General features: G+C 33.8%; 1 protein-coding gene across 1 annotated transcript in view; it reads left to right on the top strand.

Annotated features, from left to right (window-relative positions):
• CCSER1 (coiled-coil serine rich protein 1) overlaps positions 1–26,010 on the top strand; it is a 1,330,597-nt gene that overhangs the window by 213,852 nt on the left and 1,090,735 nt on the right. Inside the window, exon 4 of the mRNA XM_021702315.1 lies at positions 11,145–11,238. Coding sequence (XP_021557990.1) covers positions 11,145–11,238 — 94 coding nt within the window. The remainder of the gene's footprint in view (positions 1–11,144; positions 11,239–26,010) is intronic.

The following is a 26,010-nucleotide window of genomic DNA, read 5'->3' as shown; positions in this document are numbered from 1 at the left end:
CAGTAAATATTAATCTTTTTTAAAAATAATATTTATCAGTAGCTGAAAATATCTTATATATTTGTTTGCATATTTATTATCTAGTTTAGGAAATTTCCTCTCTTATTCATTGTTCAGGATTTAGTACACTTGGTAAGCCTTCAATAAATATTGTTGAATAAGGGGCGCCTGGGTGGCTCAGTCGTTAAGCATCTGCCTTCTGCTCAGGTCATGGTCCTAGGGTCTTGGGATCAAGCCCCGCATCAGGCTCCCTGCTCCGCGGGAAGCCTGCTTCTTCCTCTCCCACTCCCCCTGCTTGTGTTCCCTCTCTCTCTGTCTCTGTCAAAATAAATAAAATCTTAAAAAAATAAATAAAATCTTAAAAAAATAAATAAATGTTGAATAAGGGAATAAGTTAATTTTTAAAAAAGATTTTATTTGACAGAGAGAGACACAGCGAGAGAGGGAACACAAGCAGGGGGAGTGGGAGAGAGAGAAGCAGGCTTCCCGCCAAGTAGGGAGCCCAATGGGGGGGCTTTATCCCAGGACCCTGGGATCATGACCTGAGCCGAAGGCAGACGCTTAATGACTGAGCCACCCAGGTGGCCCGGGAATAAATTAATTTTTGTTACTAAAATTATGAGTCCAATTTTTAAAATTTATTTTATTTTATTTATTTATTTTATTTATTTATAAATAAAATTATAATTAATTTATGAATCAGTAAAATATTTATCAATTTCATAGTATCTTTTATACATATATAAAAATAAACCTGGAATAAAACCTAAGGCTTAATTATAGAAAAAACTATGCCTAAAGTTACCCATTTTTCACTAGAACAGCTGTCTTCATTTTTCTCTATGGTTAGTGGTTTAGCAAGCTTACATATTAGGTTTTCTTTGGCAAATTCTAATTCAGCATATATTAGAATAGTAGAGTGATGGGAATCTCATATAGTTTTCAGAACCATATACACTAATAATGGTGAAAAATAAGCATTTCCAGTGAAGCTAAAATGAAGCTTAAAAAAAAAAGAAAACACACCTTAGAAATTCTAAGACAACTAAACTAGTGCAGGCCTAGTAATTAAGAGTCCTTAAATATTCCTCTGTATTATACATGAATGCTTATACATGAATGTATTTTCCTTAAAACATCTAATAGTTTAAAAAAATGGTGTTCTAAAAAGGACACTATAGTTCTTAATCAGAATAGTTTGGCAATAAGACACCTCATTTTCAGATAATTAACTGAGACATTATTATAATATAAAAAGTAAGATATTAAGTAAATGAGTCATTATTTTCCATGCACTACAGTAATACACACTAAAGATTCTGCAAGTGTAAGCACTCTCTGCTCAGAGTTAGTACAAAGAATGAGGCAGTCATATGTTTTTCTCTAGCAAGAAGTACAATGAGTAGTCCATATGATTTCCTAGGCAAATGCACTCTGCTTAGTGTGGGTACAGTTGGTGGTCTTATGGTTCATGAGAACCAGTGCATATTGCATATAAAGGGAGTTTTTTAGAGAAAAGTTTTTAAACTTTCCTATCATTAAATATTCCTATCAAGAAATATTTTTTAGTGCTATTATAAGTAGTGTTGTAAAAAATTCCTGTCATTAAAAAAAAGTATAAATATGTTATCTTGTATATGCTCTTTAGGCATTTGGGGCAAGGGAATATACTCAGTGCAGTGAAAGAAATGCACATGGCATTTCCAGAAATGAACAAACATGTTTGGTTGTAATAATTTTGCAGGAAGCAATTTTGGAGAGGTAGGTGGAGATCATATTATGGGATTTTGAATGATGATAATTACTATTTATTCTGTAGATATATACTATTGATACCTTTTTGTGTGTTAGATAATGAGGGAATATATACAAATTAATACTTTCATGAGAATAATCTTAGAGAAGTGTGTAGTGAAAATTGAAGAATTGTTATGATTCTTGGCAAAATGTTGACAGGGACACCAACTAGGAGATGACAGAGTACACATCATGACTTTGGAATGCTCAGTTCTCCAGTACACAAATAAGAATGAAGGCAAGAAATAATGATCTCTCTATATAATATATATTTTTTCTAATTAATTAATTTTTCCTTTATAATTTTTTTAGAACTATATATTTTTTAAGATTTTATTTATTTAATTGTCAGAGAGAGCACAAGTGGGGGAGTGACAGGCAGAGGGAGAAGCAGACGCCCCCTGAGCAGGGAGCCCAAAGCGGGACTCAGTCCCTGGACCCTGGGATCATGACCTGAGCCAAAGGCAGATGCTTAACCAACTGAGCCACCCAGGCGTCCCTATATATTTTTTTTTATTATTTCAGCTAGTCAGCATATAGTACATCATTAGTTTTTGATGTAGCGTTAGAACTTCAAATATTCTAATTGTTAGATCATTCTTTTTCACATTACCATGTTCATCTCTAGCCAGTTACACATGGTGTAACTGTAGTATTTTATTGAACAAATGTTGCTTTTGTTGGGGATAAGACTATTTGATAAAGATTATTTATTTGGGGCGCCTGGGTGGCTCAGTTGGTTAAGCGACTGCCTTCGGCTCAGGTCATGATCCTGGAGTCCCAGGATCGAGTCCCGCATCGGGCTCCCTGCTCGGCAGGGAGTCTGCTTCTCCCTCTGACCCTCCCCCCTCTCATGTGCTCTCTGTCTCTCTCATTCTCTCTGTCTCAAATAAATAAATAAAATCTTAAAAAATAAATAAATAAATAAAATGCTTGTTTCTTAGCATCATTTAAAATAAGGAAAAGAAAACATGGTTATCTGTTTTCATGACAAAGTAGAACCAAATGTCACTGATACCATCTCCTTGATTCTAAACCTGACTGTATCATTTTGTGCCATTGTCAATGAAGCAACACAAATAAATAATCTTTTTTTTTTAAGATTTTATTTATTTATTTATTTGAGAGAGAGAGAATGAGAGACAGAGAGCATGAGAGGGAGGAGGGTCAGAGGGAGAAGCAGACTCCCTGCCGAGCAGGGAGCCCGATGCGGGACTCGATCCAGGGACTCCAGGATCATGACCTGAGCCGAAGGCAGTCGCTTAACCAACTGAGCCACCCAGGCGCCCAAGAAACAAGCATTTTAAATTTTTAAATTTTAAATTTTTAAATTGAGTATAGTTGATATACAATGTTGCATTAGTTTTAGGTGTACAACATTGTGATTCAAATTCTCTTTGCATTATGCTGCTCTCACCATAAGTGTAGCCACTGTCCATCACCATACAGTGGCATTACAGTGCCATTGACTATATTCCCTATGCTGTACCTTTTATTCCTGTGACTTATTCATTCTATAACTGGAAGCCTTTATCTCCCACTCCCCTTCCCCTATTTTGCCCATCCCCCTACCCCCTTTCTTCTGGCAACCATCAGCTTGTTCTTTGTAAAAATATGCATTTTTAAATTAACAGCAATTATTACATTTTAATTTTTATTTATGAAGTTTGCTAGTTATGTAATATATTCACACTTGCTAGTTTCCTATTTTTATTACTTAATAATAAAATTAACTTTATTTCCTTGCATAGATTAAAATTAAAATGTTCAGAGTTTATTTTAAATTTTGTGTGAATTCAGATATTGGTTTAAGATCCATAAAATTTGGGGCACTTGGGTGGCTCAGTCATTAAGCATCTGCCTTCGGCTCAGGTCATGGTCCCAGGGTCCTGGGCTCGAGCCCTGCATTGGGCTCCTGGCTTGGCGGGAAGCCTGCTTCTCTCTCTCCCACTCCCCCTGCTTGTGTTCCCTCTCTTGCTATGTCTCTCTCTGTCAAATAAATAAATAAAATCTTTAAAAAAAAATCCATAAGATTTGTGATTAGTTGAATCCATATAAATGTTAACTTTCCTAAAAAATATTGAAATATGAAATATTAGAACATGATACTTGTTTTGTTATTTTAGTATTTACAGAACTGTTTATCTTTTATTAGTATAAAGGGACAAATTAGCAACTCTGGGCATAGCTTTAAGAATCTCATTTTGCTAAATATTTCATATTTAAATACAAAGAGACACATAATTTTTTAATTTAAATTGAATTAATTAACATATAGTGTATTATTAGTTTCAGAGGTAGAGTTCATTGATTCATCAGTCCTATGTAATACCTGGTGCTCATTACATCACGTGCCTTCTTTAATGTCCATCACCAGTTATGCCATCCTCCCACTCCCTCCAGCAACCCTCACTTTGTTTCCTATGATTAAGAGTCTCTTATGGTTTGTCTCCCTCTCTGGTTTCATCTTGTTTTATTTTTCCCTCCCTTCCCCTATGATCCTCTGTTTTGTTTCTTAAATCCCACATATCAGGGAGATCATATGATAACTGTCTTTCTCTAATTGACTTATTTTGCTTAGCATAATACCCTCTAGTTCCATCCACATCATTGCAAATGGCAAGATTTCATTTTTGATGGCTGAGTAGTATTTCATTGTATGTATGTATATATATGTGTATGTATATGTATAAAACATATATATATATACATATACCACGTCTTCTTTATCCATTCATCTGCTGATGGACATCTGGGCTCTTTCCATAGTTTGGCTATTGTGGACATTGCTGCTATAAATATTGAGGTGCAGGTGCCCCTTCGGATAACGGCATTTGTATCTTTGGGGTAAATACCAAGTAGTGCAATTGCTGGGTCGTAGGGTAGCTCTATTTTCAACTTTTTGAGGAACCTCCATACTGTTTTCCAGAGTGGCTGCACCAGCTTGCATTCCCACCAACAGGAGACACATAATAATTAAAACACAATATTCTCCTTTGTGCATATTTATAATGACAATATATTATTTTAATAACATAAGATCACCATTCATATTTGCAAAATATATGTTTTTGGACTTGTGGAAAGTCTTATGAATAAGGGGTGATAGAACTAAGACATATTTCTGAAAATATTTATTAAAAATATATTTTGAGCTACATAAATCCATACAGTAAATCAGTACCTAGCAAAGAGCAAGCTGTGTTTGGAAATATTTCATAGCTGCCATGTTGAAAGGTGAAGGTAATTCTATCATAGTGATTGAGTATGCTTTATGCAATCAGGAAATCAAAATCAAGTAACTACCTTCAGAGCAGTAGTTATAAAATATTGTTGTGTTAATTTCTCTTCCCAAAAAACAGCAGTGAAATCATAGTGTTAAAAATATATCCATGTATTGATGTATTTTCTGTTCTTCTCCACTGCATATATAGGTACTCAATTCTTACAAATTATATGTACCCAACCTATTCTGATGCCTGTTTTTGATGATGTGGGTACTTTGCCACTTTTACACTAATCATTTTTTATAATTTGTGTGATTTATCTTTTTGGGGTAATATGAATTATTTAAAGACACTTGCCAAGTTAGTTGACCTAATAATTTTTACCAAGTAAAGGAAGTATAATTAATTGTAAGGCAAATCTCAATGTATTTTTAGGCTCACACAGGAAGGTTTGACTGAGGGTCTTCTACAATAGGTACATCATACATTTTTTGATAATAAAATAATATTTTCAAAAATAATATTTCATTTAGGGTTATTCTGTGGAAACTCCTATGATTAGAGTATCAGAGAACGATACGTATATCCTAGCAGCCCCTGATTATAATGTAGAATGACTAAAAGAAGAATGCGGACCAGATTGACTATCTCCTATTAATTTGAATAGTATCTCTTCACTTTTAGATCAAATAATGATCAGAGCATTTCTACTGTGTTAATTACATATTTCATAAACAACTATGTAAGTCCAGATCAGGATGCCATTTGTCGCCTTTTGGATAAGTTAAGCCTATTTGGATAATCCTTTGACTAAAATAGAGCATTATAAATATACAATTAATAACATCTTTGTAATCTCAGAATTAAAGAATGTTTTAATAATTTAATAATCTTCTTTGATAGAATTCTTTCTTTTTAAAGCAATACTTCCTTGTATGGTGACATGTCTCTGCTTCCTTTTTTTAGCAGGATCATAATTATTATCTTTATTGCAATAAAGAAATAATGCTAAAAGGTTATTTTAGAATGGGTTTTATGGAATGGTTACATATTAATAGAGTGATCAGAGCTTGTTTTTTTAACCTAGTAGCTTCAGAAATTCAATTTTACTATTTCAGCCAATAGCAACCAGGCTATGGAGAATTGCTCCACACTAACCAAATACAGGAGATTGATTTATTTAAAAAAATACTTTATTTATATAAAATGGTATTTCTTTACTAGAATACAGTTATCTGTAAGGTCTGTGAAGGAAGAAAACATGCTCTGTTAGGTTCATTGTTATATCCCTAGGGTTTAGATTAATTTTTGAATTACTACATTAATAGCTTTTTAGTTTACTTTTAATGGGTCTAACTCATTTGGGAGATTACATGAGTATTCAGTGTTACTGATAGATTTTTAAATATCTACTTAGAGAATACTTAGTAGTAATTGTACTTGATTTAATATCCAATTTATTAATATTATGAATTTAGTAAATAGTATTTCATTACAATTAAACAACCAGTTCTTTTCAAAATATCCATACAAATGTTACATACCAATAAATTAGAATATGGATTAAATTAAATTTTCCATGGCCTTTAAACATTGGTTCAAATTTTATATAATCAAATTCTTACTAAAGTATTATAAAATACCATATCTAACATGATAATTTATCTTAAATGCTTTGGCCATTTTTAAAGAAAAAAATATACATATTACAGTAACCCCACAAACTATCATATGCTTACCCTAAAACTGGTTACTAATATGGTGATACTAGGAATTTACATTTCTTTTTATCTTTATTCTTATTACACTTTGCTGACATGGAAATTTTCATATTTCCCTAGGATTTCAAAGATATCTGAGATTATTTGAAAGCTTTCTGAGATTTTCCTAAGATTTAATAACCATGCTAGAATTAAAAGTCATCTCTTAAACATGCACATTCTGGGTTTTTAATTAGAAAATTTTTGTCTAGTCATTGGAATTTGCTATACATTCACAGATAATTCAGATTGAGGATACTGGCCATCAGGTTGGACTTTGTTTTTACAATTAAAATCTACTTGTTATATGCCCTTATGCCTTTGCTTATTTAAGTTCAAGCCTAGCTTTTAATTTTGTGCAATACTGGTGTTTTCTCACAAAATGATTTATTTTTTTAAATCCAAATTGCTTGTGTTACAAAACAGTTTCCCTGTTATTGTGATATATAGATCTGGTGTATGAACATTATTAAAAACTCATGCACTTTCATTATTACATCCTTATTATGTAGAGCTATCTAACTTTTTATCTTCTAGGAGATGAGAGACTATTTCTGCTTAGTTACCACTTCTAGATGTTCCACTAATTTATCAAATGTTCGAAACACACAGTTGTGCCCTGTTAGATACAGGGTATGATCATTAGTGTTAATTAACTGCTGGACTCCTTTTCCATTTGGTTATTATGTGTGACCCACCAGAGCGGATCAATATTTTCTATTCCTGGTACAGAATTACTTTTGATGCTGCTACTTTGATGTTTACAGGTCTCTCCTTAAAACAAATGGAAAGAAATATATGTCATCTTATTATAAACATACATATAGTTAGAAAAACAAAATATATTAACTATTTATTGGAAAACAGTAGAAATTAAAGAAATTTTACCTTCTATGTGTTTTTTTTTTTTTGGTATGAGCACCTCTGTTTTTTTGTTTAAAGTTTTTATTTAAATTCGTTAGTTAACATATGGTAATACTAGTTTCAATAGTAGAATTTAGTGATTCATCACTTACGAATGACACCCAGTATGAGCGCCTCTTCATATCCTTCATGTCAACATTTCTATTTGAGTATTATGAACTCTTAGCCTTCAACAGACTCAAGCTGTTTAATCTAGCCATAATTTTTCTTTTTTGTGTTCATGTATCAGAGATTAGCCAGGGAGAAGCCACTTAGGCTTCCTTAGCTTTTCAAAACTGCCTCTGACTTTTTTTTTTTTTTTAAGATGAAACTTGTTTTCTGGCAACAGAAGGATGACACAGAAACATTGTTTGTTTGTTTTCTTGCCTTTTTTCCCCTTTCCCTAAGGAGCTCTGGTTCTTTTTTTATTGGTGGATATTGGGCAGCAAGTATCTGGATTGCCCATACGTTCTGGCTGAGGGCAAAAGTACTGTTACTGCTACTGGTCTCTTTTAAGGAGAGATCTGGAAAAGATATTATTTTTAGGTTTATGAGTTCATATTGATTTTCTTTGTTGCTGCGTCTTCTCTCCTTTTACTATGAGGTTTTATCAGATTCAAAGACTCCACTACACTAACAGGAAAGTGCTTTTTTAGCAAGATAACAAAACAATTAGAATTAGATTTAAGAACAATTCATCTAGATTGGTGGTCAGTGGACCCATCCTAATCCAAATGTCAAGGGTCACCTGCAAAATGAGAATAAAATTGAAACAATGCACTAAGTTTTCCAAATTTAATTTAAGTTTCTTGGTGTTACTTTCTTAAATTAAATGTAGGAATATCAGTGGCAGGGTTTTTAAATATTTCCTTGTTAAAAAAATAAATCTTTTTTTGAATTTATTTTTTCAAGCTTTTTTGGATGTATTAATGTAAAAATTCAAAATTCAACCTTGAAAAGATCATGAATGCCTTTGGACCTCTGGAATTGTTAGAACCAGGAACCAGAAGACCTGCTACTATGACATTTTATTTTCCAAGTAGACTTAGACTGGTCTTAACTATATAATGAAATCCAAGGCCTCTGTGATGATGTCATTTTACATCTTGTAATATCTATCACCAAATAGAAACTTGTCTCATTTGTGCAGAAGGGTTGCAATCAGCAAATTTGGTTAAGATGCTCATCTTGGATTATTTACCAAAGACAGGGGGTTTGGCTCATGTAAGAACCTGGTACCTTCTTCTGATACCATAGCAAGGTGGATTGGGCAGGGTGGTTTCAAATAGAAGAGGGAAAACCATAGAATCCTACAATGAAAAAGATGTCCTTAGTGGGCATAACAAAAAAAGGTGATAGTCATCTTCCAGGTACTCATTTATTTCCTTTCTTCCTTTGTTCCAACCTTCATTGCTTTCTAAATGTTGTTGACCGTATTAGTTTGCTGGGGCTAACATAACAAAATACCACAGAGTAGGTGGCTTACACAATAGAAATTTATTTTCTTACAGTTCTGGAAGCTGGAAGTCCAAGACCACAGTGTAGGCAGATTTGATTTCTCCTGAATCCTCTCTCCTTGGCTTGCAAATGGCTGCCTGCTTGCTGTGTCCTCACATCATTATCCCTCTGTCCATGTTGCCGGTGACCTAGTATCCTCTTCTTATAAGAACATTAGTATTATTGGATTGGGACCCACCCATGCAACTTTATTTAAATATAATTTCTTCCTTAAAGGACTTCTGTCCAGACACGTCACATTCTAAGGTACTGGGGGTTAGTTCTTCAACATACGAATTTTGGATGAAAACAAGAATATAATATTGGTCAATGAAATTCTAAATATAAGACTAAAATTACTTAGACTGATTTGAAGCTGGATAAAGTAGTACATTTTCACTATAAAACATTTTTTTTTTTAACCAAAGTATTCTTGACTTCCAGATTAAGATTCTCTCATTTGGATAGCGCTTAATAGACACTAATAATAGTGACTTTACCAAACCTCCCTTTTCTAAACTCTTTTTTTTCCACATTCAACTTGAATTATGCTTCTTTTCTTGCTTTAATATTCTATTTTGCATTTTCGAGGATGGCAGCTTATCTTTTGTTGCCTATATTTTATAACATCTTTTGATGCTATGTAAATATGTAACTTATTCTCAGTAGGCTATTCCTGCCACAGTGTATCATAAAACTGCCAGTAAGCAGTTGATTTTTTTTTATAGTTTAAATTACTAGTTACCTTGTAATTAATACAGATATAATGTAATATAATACAATGAGATAATGACTATTTGTAACTTCCATTAGTAGAAAGAATCCCTTAGACTTGGGGATATTTTTTACCTTCAAAACTATTGTGTTCTATTCACAGATATCACATGATTTTAAAGTTTAGTAAGGTTTAATTCTATTTTTTTTACAGTGAGAATAATTTATTTAAAAGTCAGTGTCCTTTCTTTCTTTTTTTTTTTCCCCACAGTGTCCTTACTTTCAATTCCTAGAACTAAGGTGTTCAGTTTCCATTTGACAATATCACTGGGCTTTTTAAATGAATATTTAGTTCTTTAAACATAAATAATTATGGTAACATTCACATCAGTAGGATAAGTGGTCTAAGATATAGTGTCATTTACTACATGCAGCATCATGTACATGTAGCATCATGTACAAAAATGCACTTTTGTTATTTCAGTCTAGTTTCTAAATGTTAAATTATTGCTTTTTCTTAATATAGTCACCACCTATCTATATACACAAATACACAAATTAGGACCTTATTCCTCCTTCAAGAATTCCTACCTCTGCACATCACTGTTTCCCCTCAAGACTTCTCATTATACCCCTCTGGTTTATTTTGCTATTTGCTCTCTGAAAGAAGGAAGGGGAGGGGAGGAGAGGGAAGGGAAAGGAAAGGGAAGGGGAGGGAATGGAAGGGAAGGGAAAAATGTAATCTAGCTCTGACATTTATGGCATTATGAAAGTCAATAATTAATTTTTAATCTAATTGATGCTTATTTCTTCTGTTCATCCTTCCTAATCTTAAGCAAATAATTGGGAAATGGTTAACTGGATCTTCGCTTCATATCTAACAGTTGGCACTGTATACAAAATTTGTTTGAGAATTCATTAAATGTGTCAGAAGAAAGTTGTCAGATTTGAAAGATAAATATAAAAAAATAAAGTTTCAGTTCACAGACTTCTATAAACTTGAAAAAACCTTTATATCCTCTTTAGCAGTTTTAGTGGAAGTTAAGATTTTTATAATAATTCTTGGAATATTTTATTAGACAGATAATGTTAAAGCCCATGGGCTGGTCAAATAATTTCTGGGATTCAGCTAAAACTTTTCATTTCTAATTTTGAGTTCTTTTTTGCTTCATGGCATCTGAATGTAGATATTTCTTCAATTTCTCAGTGGTTTGGTCTCTAACTATTGATTTTGCTTCTTCTTCAGGATGTTTTGAATAATTTGGGATCTTGTGAACTGGATGAAGATGATCTAATGCTTGATCTAGAGTTTTTGGAGGAACAGAATCTTCATCCTTCGGGTAAGTGTTAAATAAATACACGATATCATACAACTCTGATCCTAATCATTTAGCTTTCATTGATAAACTTCATATTGTTTAGGATGCATTCAGTCTTTTCCATCTCCAGTTTCTAGCTAGGTACCATTGACACATGATTCTGGTGATCTTAAAATCTAATATGGGGGGCACCTGGGTGGCTCAGTTGTTGAGCGTCTGCCTTCGGCTTGGGTCATGATCCCAGGGTCCTGGGATCGAGCCCCACATCGGGCTCCCTGCTCTGCGGGAAGCCCGCTTCTCCCTCTCCCACTCCCCCTGCTTGTGTTCCCTCTCTCACTGTGTCTCTCTCTGTCAAGTAAATAAATAAAATATTAAAAAAAAAAATCTAATATGGAAATATAAATCCAGTTGGAAGACAATTATAAAATAGGGAAAAAAAACCTATAAAGGCATTTCAAAGAAGGAAATTGCAATTTAACACATAATGGAAAAGTTAATATTTCTCTTTTTGAGGGAAGAAAAAAACCATTACAATGCCATTTTTCATTTATTTTATATAACCAAGTGGAGGTTTTGTATATCAAGGTTTTACTCTTAAAAATTTTAACTGCTTCAGTAATAGCCGCATAGGTTAATGTTGATGCAAAAAGGCTGACCTCAAAATTAATAATTGCCAGTAACAACCACAAACACATACTCGTGAACACATAAACACATAGTTATAGTATGAGATAAGTAAATTCTTGTTGAATGAATGAAGAAGGGAGCCCATTATATTTGTAATAGTTTAAATTTATATTAAAGCACAAGTTGTCATATCTTCAAATACCAAAATTACTCCTGTTAAAATAGGTTATAGGGATTAAGTATTTATTCATATTCAGATATTTGGGTACAAAGACAAGCTGTTGCTTACTTTTTTTTTCTTATATGTACATCTTTAACAGTCATTTTCAAATTAAAGTAGAAATAATATGAGGGTGCCTGGGTGTCTCAGTTGGTTAAGTGTCCAACTCTTGATTTTGGCTCTGGTCATGATCTCAGGGTTGTGGGGTCGAGCCTCGCATCGGGCTCCATGCTGGGTGTGGAGCCTGCTTAAGATTCTCTCTCCTTCTCCCTCTGCCTCTCCCCCCATCACTCTCTTTCTCTCCATTTCCTTCTCTCTCTCAAAAAATACTAAACTGGAGCTTTAAAATATTGGTCTTGGGGCCCCTGGGTGGCTCAGTTGTTAAGCGTCTGCCTCCGGCTCAGGTCATGATCCCAGGATCCTGGGCTTGAGCCCTGCATTGGGCTCCCTGCCCAGCGGGAAGCCTGCTTCTCCCTCTCCCGCTTCCCCTGCTTGTGTTCCCTCTCTCACTGTCTCTCTCTCCGTCAAATAAATAAAGAAAATCTTAAAAAAAAAAAAATCTTGATCTTACTGCATATATTTGAGAAAAATCAACCTGTTGGACTTTAGCATCCATATTTTTAACTTTTAAGAATTAGAAATAATCTCTAAGGTTATGTCCAGTTCCAATATTTTATAATGATTTTTTGTTCATGCAGTATTTTTATGTTATAGGTAATATCACATTAAAAATTGTCAAAAGAAGGCTGTGTTTATATTTTACAGTGTTTATATTTTATTACTCTATATTGTAGGCTAATATCCAAAGAAGCTACTTGAAAGTTTTTTCTGGTTGAATACAAATTTAGGACAATCATTTTTTAAAACATTCTTGCTGCAGTTGATTTGACAGATAGTCTTTTAAAAATGCAGATTTTTTTCTCAGCTTTATACAGATACATTATACAATTTTGTCATTCATGTGTATTTATCTTAGAAGAATTACATATAGTAAGAATGTACACCCTTTTGGAGGGAAATTGTCAATATTTAGCAAAGCTATACATGCATTTACCTTTAGATTCAAATATTCAATGTCTAGAAATTTAATCCTAAATACTGGAGCTATACAAAATAATGTATGCAAATAACTATTCATTGCAAAATATTTGTAATAACAAAATATTGGAAACACCTCAGATGGTCTTCAACAGGACATTTGTTGAATATACAGTGGTATACTAAGCAGTCATTAAAAGGATAATGAAGATGTCTGTATGTGCCATGGCATGGCTGTAAGGGTGTGTTGTTGATGGAGAATTTTGCAATTTTGGTTTAGACTGGCAATACGTAAATCCGCTAATCACTGACATCACTAAAATTGTTAACAACTAGACATTTTTCCCTCTTAATGCAATGCCCAGAGATGTATACAGCACCACCACTCCTACTTACAAGTACTTAAATTTATTCAATTCTCTTGATTAAATTGTGATTTTACAGGAAATACTGGGATGAGGAGAGAGGGAATCCAGCAACCAAATAAGAATGTGAGGAATTTTACAGGATAACAGTCTGGTTCCTTAAACAAGTAATTGGCATAATAAAGAGGGGAGGGGTATTATAGATTAAAAGAGGCAAATGCAGTGTGACATCTTTGTTGGCACACTTACTGAAAAAACTAAAACACTATAAAAATATATTTCTAGGTCAATAAGAGAAATTTGAGAAATGACTAAATTATTACAGAATTATTTATTTTGTTGGGTATTGAATGTTTTTTTTTTTTTTTTAAGATTTTATTTATTTATTTGACAGAGAGAGACACAGCGAGAGAGGGAACACAAGCAGGGGGAGTGGGAGAGGGAGAAGCAGGCTCCCCACAGAGCAGGGAGCCCGATGTGGGACTCGATCCCAGGACCCTGGGATCATGACCTGAGCCGAAGGCAGTCGCTCAACCGACTGAGCCACCCAGGCGCCCTGTTTTGTTTTTTTTAAAGAAAACTTTAGAGAGAGGCTTGTGGTTGAAACAATATGATGTATGAGATTTACTTTACCAACAAGTATGGAAGAGGGAATGGATGAAACAAGATTGGAAAGTTGTTGAAAATTTTCAAAGTGGAGCACTAAGTGTTTGGGGTGAAAGGTTCATTCATTAATTGTAATATTTTCTGTTTTTTGCATTTTTAAAGATATTCACAATGAAAAATAAAACCAGGTAATAATTTAAAGAATTATAATGTAGCAATCTAAGTTATGTTTGGTAGGCAATCATGATGAAAAGAGCAAAGGGTGACTTAAAGATATAAATTTAGACTTAGCTCAATTTATTTGCTTGGGAACAAAACCAAGCATTTTTAAACTTTAATTTCATTTTTTATAAAGTAATGGGTGCTATGTACTTCATTAGTTTATTGTAAGGAAAAAGATGATATACTAAAAACTGTAAATCTCCTGAGTCTACTTCAGGATATAGATAGCTTGGTTGAAGCCAAAACTGGAATACCTCTTGAATCAACTGAGTTAGCCAAATTTTTCATGAGGTAAATGATCTCACTTTGCCTATCTGAAGTACAATTCTGATAAATGAAATATTCCTTAGAGTGACTTGGGTTTGTTTAATGTTACCTAATAAAATGTCTTTTGAAAACCTGTTTCACTTTGGATGACACATTATAGGGTTTGAAAAAAGTCACAACTATCTGTTTATGCACATTAGCTCAGAAAGAAGAATTTCTGGTTGAATAGGTTTTATGAAATTTATATTTTTATTAAGCAACATAATTAAAGGTCTTCTCAAAATATAAGAAGCTCATTATTGATAATTGATATTGATAAAAAGCTCATTAATGCTAACCATTTTAAAATGATGATTTAAATAGAAGTGATTTTCAAAAGTCTGAAAACTAAAATAATGATACCATTAAATTCTATTACTTACATTACTAACTAAAAATCATTTGAGGGTTTAAAAAAAGTTTGTTAGGGCAAAACATTTCAATTTTTGTTTCTAGAGTCTTAATAAGGCAAAGATTTATAGCAGTTTACAGTAAGGCTTAATATAATGGCCAAGGTGATTTTTATAAAAGCCCAGAGAAATATTTTTGTTTTGAGAATATTTAGTCATATATTTCTAGTAATTGTCATGTGTGACATTTATAAATTTTATTTAGTTTAACATAGAATTATTAATGGTTAAATTTTAAAGATTGAAGAAATAACCTAATGTATAAAAGTGTAGAATTTCTCCTGTCCTTTTTACCATAGTCATTTACATATAGTAGATGCTCAATTGTTCTCTGTTAATGTGCTTTTATTTAAAACATAGCTAGAAATCTTTGGCCATGTATGTAGTGAATAAAAATGGATTAAAAATAAAACAAAAATTAGTAAAGTTCAATCATTCTATTTTTTTCTATAGAAAAATCAAAGACCTTTAATTAGGAGATCTATTTTACTATACAGTGTTTGAAACTATGAAATTAAAAAAAATTTCCTCGCATTTCTTTCAACATGTATACATTGGACATTACTCATTTTGAGTCATTTAACGTATGACGACACATGCTAATGGAAATAGAATGCATAATAAGTGTACATAGTTAATATTCATATAATATACGTCATTGTTAGTTATGTACTACTTGTAGTATAAGGGATATGAGCTAAAGTATATCAACTAGGCAATTAAAATATCAGAATAGCACAAACAAAGCAGAAAAAAAAATTTGAGTTGTGTGGCTCAAGGTGTTTGTCATAGAAATGCCCACCTACTTGCACAATTGGATGTGTATCTAGGTATTTCATCATGTTGTTGAAAATTTTGCACTTATGACCATACCTACCTTGGCAGAGATAGCTGTTGATTATTGTGGTCATAACAATTTTGGAAATCTTTTAATATGCTTTTTTAAAATTCTTTGCTATCTGTATTTTCATCTTAAAGGGGAATTGTACGTTTACAGTTAGGTTTTAAAGTTTGTTTTTGACTAGTGCAGTGGACAATTTGAGTAAAGTTCCACAAATCCTTTTAATATATAAATGTATCTATGGAGTCCTAAATTAACACTTTCTTTTTCTAAAGGGAGAGGTAGTACAAATAATAGTACAAATGAATATCTGTTTTATGGTACAGTAAATGGATATTATTATTATTATTATTAATGAAAGTAAGAAAGCACAATTTCAATGAGGGAAAGGTATATGATTTCAAAATGAGTTCTCAAAAGGAGACTTGCCTTGGGGACAAAAAAATAAAAGCAACTATTCTGAATAATTTACTTTTGATCTTGACATTAGCTAATTTTATCTTTGCAAATTCTAATATAAAAGCTAAGCTTTTAGATTAAAAATCCTATGGATAAGCCTTCCAGATGTCTTTTTTTTTTAATTTTTAAAATTTTTAAAAAGATTTTATTTATTTATTTGAGAGAGAGAGAATGAGAGACAGAGAGTATGAGGGGGAGGAGGGTCAGAGGGAGAAGCAGACTCCCTGCCGAGCAGGGAGCCCGATGCGGGACTCGATCCCGGGACTCCAGGATCATGACCTGAGCCGAAGGCAGTCGCTTAACCAACTGAGCCACCCAGGCGCCCTGCCTTCCAGATGTCTTTAATCATATTTTTCTTGAATAAATGCTTAAATGACTTTTCTGGATAATATTTTCAATAAATAATTAATATGCATCATGTTTCAAATACAGGATTATCAATTTGTTTAATGCAAGACATTCATTTCCCCTGTGGCAAAATATTCTATTTATTGCTTCTTACTTAATAAATCATTTATAATGCATACATGACCAAACACAGTTTTGATTAAAAAAATATGAGATGCTATCTTTTATACCTTGATAAATTTAAAAATGTATTTGTGACTCTTCTCAGTTTTTATATTTCTCTTTACTCTCTTATTCATTGTATGGTGTTGTTTTTGCCACAAATTGAATCATGCAAGATTTTAGCAGTGATGTTCTTTAGATATACCTCAATAGTATTTTGGGGGAAAAAAGAAGGTACCAACAAAATTCACTAGCATTTAATATCTCTAAGACTCAAGGACCTTAAAATTTTCCTTAAGGGGTGTCTGGGTGGCTCAATCAATTAAGCTTCTGCCTTTAGCTCAGGTCATGATCCCAGGGTTCTGGGATGGAGCCCCGCATTGCATCAGGCTCCCTGCTCAGCAGGGAGTCTGCTTCTCTCTCTCCCTTTGCCCCTACCCCCCCCCACTTGTACTCACTCTCTCTCTCTCAAATAAATAAAAATCTTAAAAAAATTTTTTCCTTACAGTGAAATACATGTTATGAACTGTACAGTCTGTGAGAAGAAAAATACCAGCAATATATTTTTCCTTATTTTTCTTTATGTGCTTTTACATGTTTGTGTGGAGGATTTTTTTCTATTCATTTGAGCATCTTGCAAAGTAATAATCATTTGAGGAAAATAGAATAATGATAAAAAGATACAAAAAATAAGATGAAAATACAAGTGAAGTTGGCACACAAAACATATATAGTACCACTATAGTGAATAGAAGTGTTACTTGGAATGCTTTCCTAACATATGTGAAGAAGGAAACACAACCAGTTGCATGATTAAAAATATATGCCATCAATCATTCAGTTAGCCAGTCAGTGCATTTTATTAAATAGTGAATTTTTGTCACTAAGAACTGAAGTATATTTTGCTCACATGTCTTTATATAAGATATAAATGATTGATATCAAAAAACAATTCTTCAGCAACTCCTTTTCGTACAAGCTGGTGGCATCACGCTACCAATTCAGGAGAAACAGTTCTAAATGGTGACATCAGGATAGCAAAAGCTAGGAATTTTATGAGGAGCTTGCTTAATCCAAAAATAAAATTCAGTTCCTTATACATATTAACATTCCTCAGTAATTTTAGCATTGAAGATAATTGAAGTAGATGTTGTCAATCATTTTCCCCACCTTACTTTAAGGTAATTGCCATAAAGCCCAGTAGAATATCTAATGTTAAGCAATGTTACTTCCTGATGAGTCCTCCAAAATGAACTGTTTGCAAAATGTTATGCTTATGTGACTAAATAAGATAACTTTTCTACAAATAGTTGTTATCATAATGCCAGTTAAATATTGGACAGTGCATAGTGTTCGATAAAGAAATAAGAATAAGAATTTGAGATTTTCTTTCAGAACATTTAATCTTTAGCTATTCTTTTCCACGGTGAACTAGAATAAGGGCACACTTCTATTTAGACTGTTTGCAGTATTATCTTCAAATAATGATGTGAAACATGCACCTGACTAATTTGACATTGAAGCATCATAATTAATTAAATAAAGCTAAAACACATTTTGGTGTTACCTGCTTGGAACATATTCATTAAAATGTCATTTTCCCAATTCTTTTCTTGGCTACTAGGAGTTGGTTGTGCATCAGTTTTACCAAGTAGTAGTGGAAATCCAAGTTGATGGAAAGGAAAGCTATAGCCTGTAATGAGCTATGCTCTTTTTCTAAGCTCTCTCAAGTTAGTGCTCACAATAACTCTCTGAGAGGAAATTACATCATAAGATCCATTCTAATTAAAGAAATGACAAATTAATATCAAAAGGGAGTAGGCACTTTGGAGATAGACATATCCAAGTTAACATTCCAGCTGTACCACAGTGACCTTGGGCAAATGACCCAATTTTTTTAAAGCAATTTTTTTTCGTTTGTAAAATGACAATAAAACTATTTCAAAATATCATCCTATCTATGTAGGAGACATATTTATATGCAAAGTGCCTTTCACAGTTGCCTAGAATAAAATAGGAGCCCAGTTCAAGTTGGTTACTTCTCTTGACATCTTAAATTCCTAATCATAGTTTGTCCAATCATTGGTATTTTTTATAGTCCTTAATTTCTTAATGCTTCATCATGATTATATATTGTTTTAAAATATGCTTTATTTTAAGTGATGTTTTGTTAGGGGCGCCTGGGTGGCTCAGTCAGTTAAGCATCGGACTCTTGATTTCGGCTCAGGTAATGATCTTGGGGTCTTGAGATTGAGCCCTGCTTCAGGCTCCACACTTAGCAGAGAGTCTGCTGAAGATTCTCTTTCCCTCTCCCTCTCCCTCTGCTCCTCCTTCACTGCTCATGCACACATGCTCTCCCTCTCTTTCTAAAATAAATAAATAATTTAAAAAAAAAGTGATGTTTTGTTAGTACTAATTATTCAAAAATTAATTAAGGCACTTTGCTTATAACAGGTGGTACATTTCTTTGTGTTAAAACCAATGCATTTAAATGCATGGAAACATTTTTTTCCCAGATATTAGTCATGTGTCTCAAATACCACAACATATCTCAAATAGTAATTGTAAGAGAAATAATAAATTTCCCATGTTAAATATTTTAAAGCTTATTAACCCAAATCATTAATGTTCAGAGAGAAAACCAGGTTGTTACTTTGTATTATACAAATTTGGTCTTTATAACTTGCAAATGAGTTACTCAATTGAAAATATATTTTCCTTATTTATTACTGTTTGATAAAAACAATACAGTGGTCATTTGGATGATTGGGTGAAGAAATTTTACGTTATTTTTGTGAGTTATTTTGGACATTATATATAAAAACACCTAGGGCAGTATCTCTTGGTATATGTCCAGATGCAAATGGAGAAGTAATGGCCCAATGATATCAATCAGGAATTAATTAGGTAGTTGCTAAATAATTTTGAGTTTGATGAACAAGAAATATAAAATTCTACAGTGAGTTAGGAACTCCTCCTGTGCCTATTAATGAAGGAGGTAATTTTTGTTATTAATTTTTAATGGATAATAGCACAGCAGAGCTGAGATGAAACCCTAGTGGCTTTGCTAATATGAATGGTAATGTACAAATTGCAACAACATTCACACAGGGAAAATTATAAAAATTAACTATAAGTTTTTACAAGCTTTGATATGTCTGGGTCAGAAAAAATATGTGTAAGCTGTCTTCAGTGTGATTATATAAAGCTGAGAAATATGTGACACTTAATTTTGGAAGTATAACATAGCTACAAATCTGGACTCTGGAGTTAGACAGATCTCAGCTACCAACCAAGCTGTATAAACCTGAAAAAATTATTTAATCTCAGTTTTCCTTTTTTCATCTGAAAATGGGGGCAAGAAAAGTATCTACCTCATAAGTTTATGAGGAATAGTAAATTAAAGTGTAGTAGAATGTCTATATCATGTCTGGCATATAATATTTTTTAGTAACTATAACTAATACTGTTTTTTACAATACGCATGATAAAATGTGATGTTCCTGAAGATTAATAGGAACCCAATCTTTCTGATTTTGGTGATCTTTTCCAGTCTCTATTAGTGGTAGATCTCAACCATATTTTCAAGTAAAGTATTTCTCAAATTTTAAGTGCAGAATGCCACAATGCATGCAATTAATTTTGTGGTTATCATGTATTTCCAAACTTATACAATTATAGTATTAAATAAAATAATAAAAGAATAATAAATAACATTTATTGAGTCTGTGTGCCAATTCAATGAGGTAAATAATTCTTCCACATTTGAGAAAATTGAAATTTTGAGTGATAAAGTACTACAGGCAGGTAGCTGTCTCATCTGGACCCCAATTTTTTCTGACTCTGAAGGCTCTGTGTTACTAATTTTTTTAAAAGATTTTATTTATTTGAGAGAGAGAGAGAGTGCAAGCAAGAAAGAGCACAAGTAGGGCGAGTGGCAGAAGGAGAGGTAGAAGCAGCCTCCTGGCTGAGCAGGGAGCCTGATGCAGGGCTCGTTCCCAGGACCCTGGGATCATGACCTGAGCTGAAGGCAGACGCTTAATGACTGAGCCATCCATATGCCCCGGTGTTAATAATTTTGATTCTTTTGACTAATAAAATTAATTCATATACAGTTTAAAAACACAAGTACACAAAAGCTTTTGTTTAAAACTGGCTCTTTCTTTTTCTTTTTTTTTTTGAGCATTCCCAAAAAAATATTTGATTTGATTTGAGTTTTTTTTTAATTTCTTTCCCATTGTAGTTGATCACTTCTTTTTGAAAATAAAAAAAAATATTGAGATATAGTTCACATACCATACCATTCACACATTTAAGTTATGCAGTTCAGTGGTTTTTAATATATTTGCAGTGTTGTGCCTGTATCATCACGATGTAAGGTTAGAACATTTTTGTCATGCTGAAAAGGTGCTGTACCCATTAGCAGTGACTCATCATTCACCACACTTCCAACCCCAGGCAATCACTAAGCCACTTTCTATCTGTAAAGATTTGCCTCTTCTAGACATTTTATATCAACAGAATGATACAATATTGGTCTTCTGTGATGGTCTTCCTTTGTTGAGTATAATGTTTCAAGGCTTATTCATGTTGTAACATTATACTTTGTTGAGTATAATGTTTTCAAGGCTTATTCATGTTGTAGCATATATATGTAATATATATATACATATATATATCTCAGTACTTCATTACTTCGTTATGATCTTATTAGTATTCCATCTTACGGATATATCACATTTTTTCTACAATGTAAATATTAAATATTTAATATGTAAATATTAAACAACACACTGCTTCACAAGCAATGGGCCAAATAAATCAAACGAAAAATCATAATATGTCTCAAAACAACAACAAAAGAAAACATAATATTCTTAAATCTAAGGGATGCAGCAAAAGTAGATGTTAGAGTGAAATTTATGCTATAAATGCTTGTATTAAGAAAAAAAAGTTAAAATAAACAACATTACACCACAGGAACTAGAAAAAGAAGAAATTTATCTGAAATTTAGTAGAGGAAGGAAATAACAAAGAAAAATCAGAAATAAATAAAATAGAGACCAGAATAAACAATAACATAACATTGAAAGTAATGACCAAGTTTTTCGAAAAATAAAAAAAAACAAAATTGGCAATGCTTTAACTACATTAACTAAGAAAAAAAAGCTAGACTGCTCAAAAGCCAAAATGAGAAATAGAAGAGAAAACAGTACAACAGATACCATAGAAATACATAGTGTGATAAGAGATTAGTATGAATAATTATATACTAATAAATCAGATAACGTAGAAAAAAATACCAGATAATTCCTAAAATGCACAAGTCACTGAGATTCAATCTTGAATCTTGAATCCAAGAAATAAGAAATCTTCTTAGACCAGTAACAAGAATGCAAGTTGAGTTAGGAATCAAAAATCTCCCAGTACAGAAAAGCCCAAGACTGTATGGTTTCATTGATGAATTCTACCAAACATTTAAAAAAATAATTAATGACAATCTTTTATCAAAACTGTTCAAATAATAGAATAGAGGGAACATATTCAGAATCATTCTATGAGGCTATTATTACCCTGATACCAAAGCAGGATAAAAACAATATAAGAACAAAAAAGTCTAATTTGTTCAATATAAGTATGGCCACTTTGGCTTCCTTTTGACATCCATTTGCATGATAAAGATTTCTCCACCCTCTCACTTTCAATCTGCAGGTGTCTTTAGGTCTGAAATGAGTCTGTTGTAGATAGTATAGAGATGGGTCTTTTTTTTGTTTGTTTGTTTGTTTGTTTTTTTAAATCCATTCTGACACCCTATGTCTTTTGATTGGAGTACTTAGTCCATTTGCATTCAAAGTAATTATTCATAGATATGTACTTATTGCCATTTTATTACTCGTTTTGTCATTGTTTCTGAAGATTTTCTCTGATCCTTTCTTGTCTTTGTCACTTTTGGTCTCTCCTTTCCACTCAAAGAGTCCCCTTTAATATTTCTTGCAGGGTTGGTTTAGTGGTCATAAACTTCGTTAGTTTTTGTTTGTCTGGGAAACTGTTTCTCCTTCTATTCTGAATGATAGCCTTGCTGGATAGAGTATTCTTGGCTGCCGATTTTTCCTATTCAGCACTTTGAATATATATTATGGAACTCCCTTCTGTCTTGCCAGGTTGCTGTTGAGAAATCTCCAGCTAGCCTTGTGGGTTTTTCCTTGTAAGTTAAGGACTTCTTTTGTCTTGCTGCTTTTAAGATTTTTTCTTTATCACTATATTTTGCAATTTTTTTTAAAGATTTTATTTTATTTGAGAGAGAGAGAGAGAGCACAAGAGAGGGTAGGGTCAGAGGGAGAAGCAGACTCCCTGCTGAGCAAGGAGCCTGATGCAGGACTCGATCCCTGGACCTGAGCCGAAGGCAGTCACTTAACCAACTGAGCCACCCAGGCACCCTATATTTTGCAAATTTATTTACAATATGTTTTGATCTTGGCCTGCTTTTGTTGATTTTGATGGTAGTTCTCTGTGCCACCTGGGTCTGGATGTCTTTTTTGAACCTTCTCCAGATTAGGGAATTTTTCAGCTATTATTTCTCCAAATAATGTTTCTGCTCCCTTTTCCCTTGCTTTTTCTTCTGGGACTCCTATAAAATGAAGGAATCACTGAGTTCCCTAAGTCTGTTCTCATGTTGCATAATTCTTCTTTCCCTCTTTTCTTCAGCTTTAGTATTTTCCATTATTTTGTCTTGTATGTAATGAGTTCATTCCTCTGCTTCTTCTAGCCTTGTGTTCATTGCATCAAACCTGTTTCCAATCTCGTTTATTGCATTCTTCATCTCTGATTGATTCTTTTTAAATCTTTCATTTCTGTGGTAAAGGTCTCCATGATGTCTTCTATTCTGTTAAGCCCAGTGAGTATCCTTATGATTGTTGCCTTAAATTCTCCATCAGGCATGCTACTTATATCTGTCTTGCTTAGATCTCTGGCGGTGGCCTCATCTTGTTCTTTCACTGGGGATAAATTCCTCCATCTTGGCATTTTGTCTCTCAGCCTTCTCTGTGTTACAAAAGCCAGTTATGTCTCCTGCTCCTGCAAGTAATGGCCTTGTGAATAAGAGGTCATGTAGTGCCCAGGGCCTGGCACTTCAGGGAGGGTCTCCAGTCTGTGCTGCATGCACTCTGCTTTTCTGTTTTGGCTGCTCTGTCCTTAGGCTGCTTTTTTGTAGAGGCTCTCCCTGCCTGTTGTGGGCAGTGTTTGTTCTCTTGCCTGAATGTAGCGAGATTAAACTAGGTGTGCTCTGATCTGCTTGTGAAATGAGACCTGATACCAATTCCACCAGAACTGAGGCCCTGCGGAACTCTCTGGTCAGAGACAAGGTATGTGCAGAGGTTTGTGTTAGTCTTCTGGGGAAGGGGCCCATCACTCTGGACTAAGGCAAGCGTGACTCAGAAGGGCAGTGCCTTGAAAGCACAGGGAGCTGGGGCTTGGTGTAAGCAAGTCAGGCATTCAGTGTTGGTGCTGCACTGCTTCCCTCCGGTGGCTCTGTGTTTATGCTGAAGGGTGGGGGGAGAAAAATGGTGCTGGCTAGCTCCTTTGTTCCCAGAGAGGCATCTCAGTGAACTGCTGCCTCTCATGGACATCCCCTGAGTCGAGTGAATGATCTCTCACCTGTATGCTCCAGGCATTCTTCACTGTCTGCCCTAGGTTTTCTGCCACCTTCTCTCCAGGATCAGAGCACTCACCCCCCCCCACACACACACACCACGCACCACTTCTCATCCAGCCAAGCCTGCTGACCTTAAAACTCCACACTTTAAGTCTTGCTGGTTGCAAGAACTCATGAAACTTAGCCCCTCTCATTTTCCAAGCCAATGGCTTTGGGGAAAACTTGTGCATTCCCCTGTGTGTTACTCTCTCTCACCCTTCTCCTGACCTGGGCTCCCTCCCCTCAGCAGCACCCACACTCTGTTTCTCCCTGAAGCATATCTCTGCACTTCCTACCTACTTCAGTGTGGCCTCTTTTCTCCCTTTAGTTGTGGAGTTTGTTCTGTCAGTCTTGAGATTGATTTCTGGGGTATTTAGGATGATTTCATAGTTACCTAGTTGTGTTCATGGGACAAGATGACCCTAGGGTCCTCCTACTGTGCCCCCATCTTGTAAAAAATTTCTAGTTATGGGCATCGCTTATATAGATTTGCCTTTAACTTCATGCAAGAAACTGAAATTAACTTATATGTATTTACTGAAGCAGCATTGTGTGTCAAGCATTGGTTTAGGCACTTAGCTGCTGCTTGTTTTGCTCTGTTTTTAAGCTGTAATTTATAAACTCTTTGCGTCATACTTCCAATCCTAACAATTCTCTGGAAAGTATTACTATTTTCACTTCATAGATGAAGGAATGGAGACCCAGAAGAGGATTGTTTTTGATCCAGGGTGACAGAACTAGTAAGTGACAGAACGAGGGTTTAAATTATACTGTTGTGACTTGATGCCTACCTACTCGTTTCGCTCTATAAGGCTCTCAATGATGTTTAGTTTTCAGAAAGAGAAGTTATAATGAAGGTGTGAAATGTTTTCTCGAAATACACTGTTGGGGTAATACTGTAGTGAGGATGCAATTTTGACATTAGTTGTCATTTCATGCATGGGTTTCATCAGCTGGTGCTATTGTGCTTTTCATTTCTGCTTTAAAGAGGTTAGAGTACCTGTTATCTGCTTAGTGACCATTAGATGGCAGTCTTGTTCTGATAATGATGATAGTATCCCGGTCATACATTTGTATTCAGCTTTACAGTTTACAAGGGATTTCAAATATGTTATCTCATCAAATTATCACAATAACACTCTGAAATAGGTGTTAATATATCCCAAGTACAATGGAAGAAGCCAATACTCTGTACTTAAAAACTTACTGAAGTTCACGCAGCCAATATTAATCCAGATCTTAACGTTAAATGACAGGTTCTTTTCACTATGTTTCTAGACTTTGCTGCTTCTAATTTTACATAGAATTTTATGTAGTAAAATATACATAGTATATTCAGTTACATATTTTCCAAAGCTGCTGAAAATCATAGTAATGTCTTAGAAGAGGAGAAAGTATTGCTTCAACCAAACATGCTGAATGTGGTGAAAAATAAGGATTACTAGCCAAAAAGCAAGAGAAAAAGCAAAGAGCTTTCAAAAGTAGACACTCATAAAACA

This window comes from Neomonachus schauinslandi, chromosome 2 (assembly GCF_002201575.2).
Source record: "Neomonachus schauinslandi chromosome 2, ASM220157v2, whole genome shotgun sequence".
Lineage (NCBI taxonomy): Eukaryota > Metazoa > Chordata > Mammalia > Carnivora > Phocidae > Neomonachus > Neomonachus schauinslandi.
This window is presented reverse-complemented; position numbering and strand designations above follow the sequence as displayed.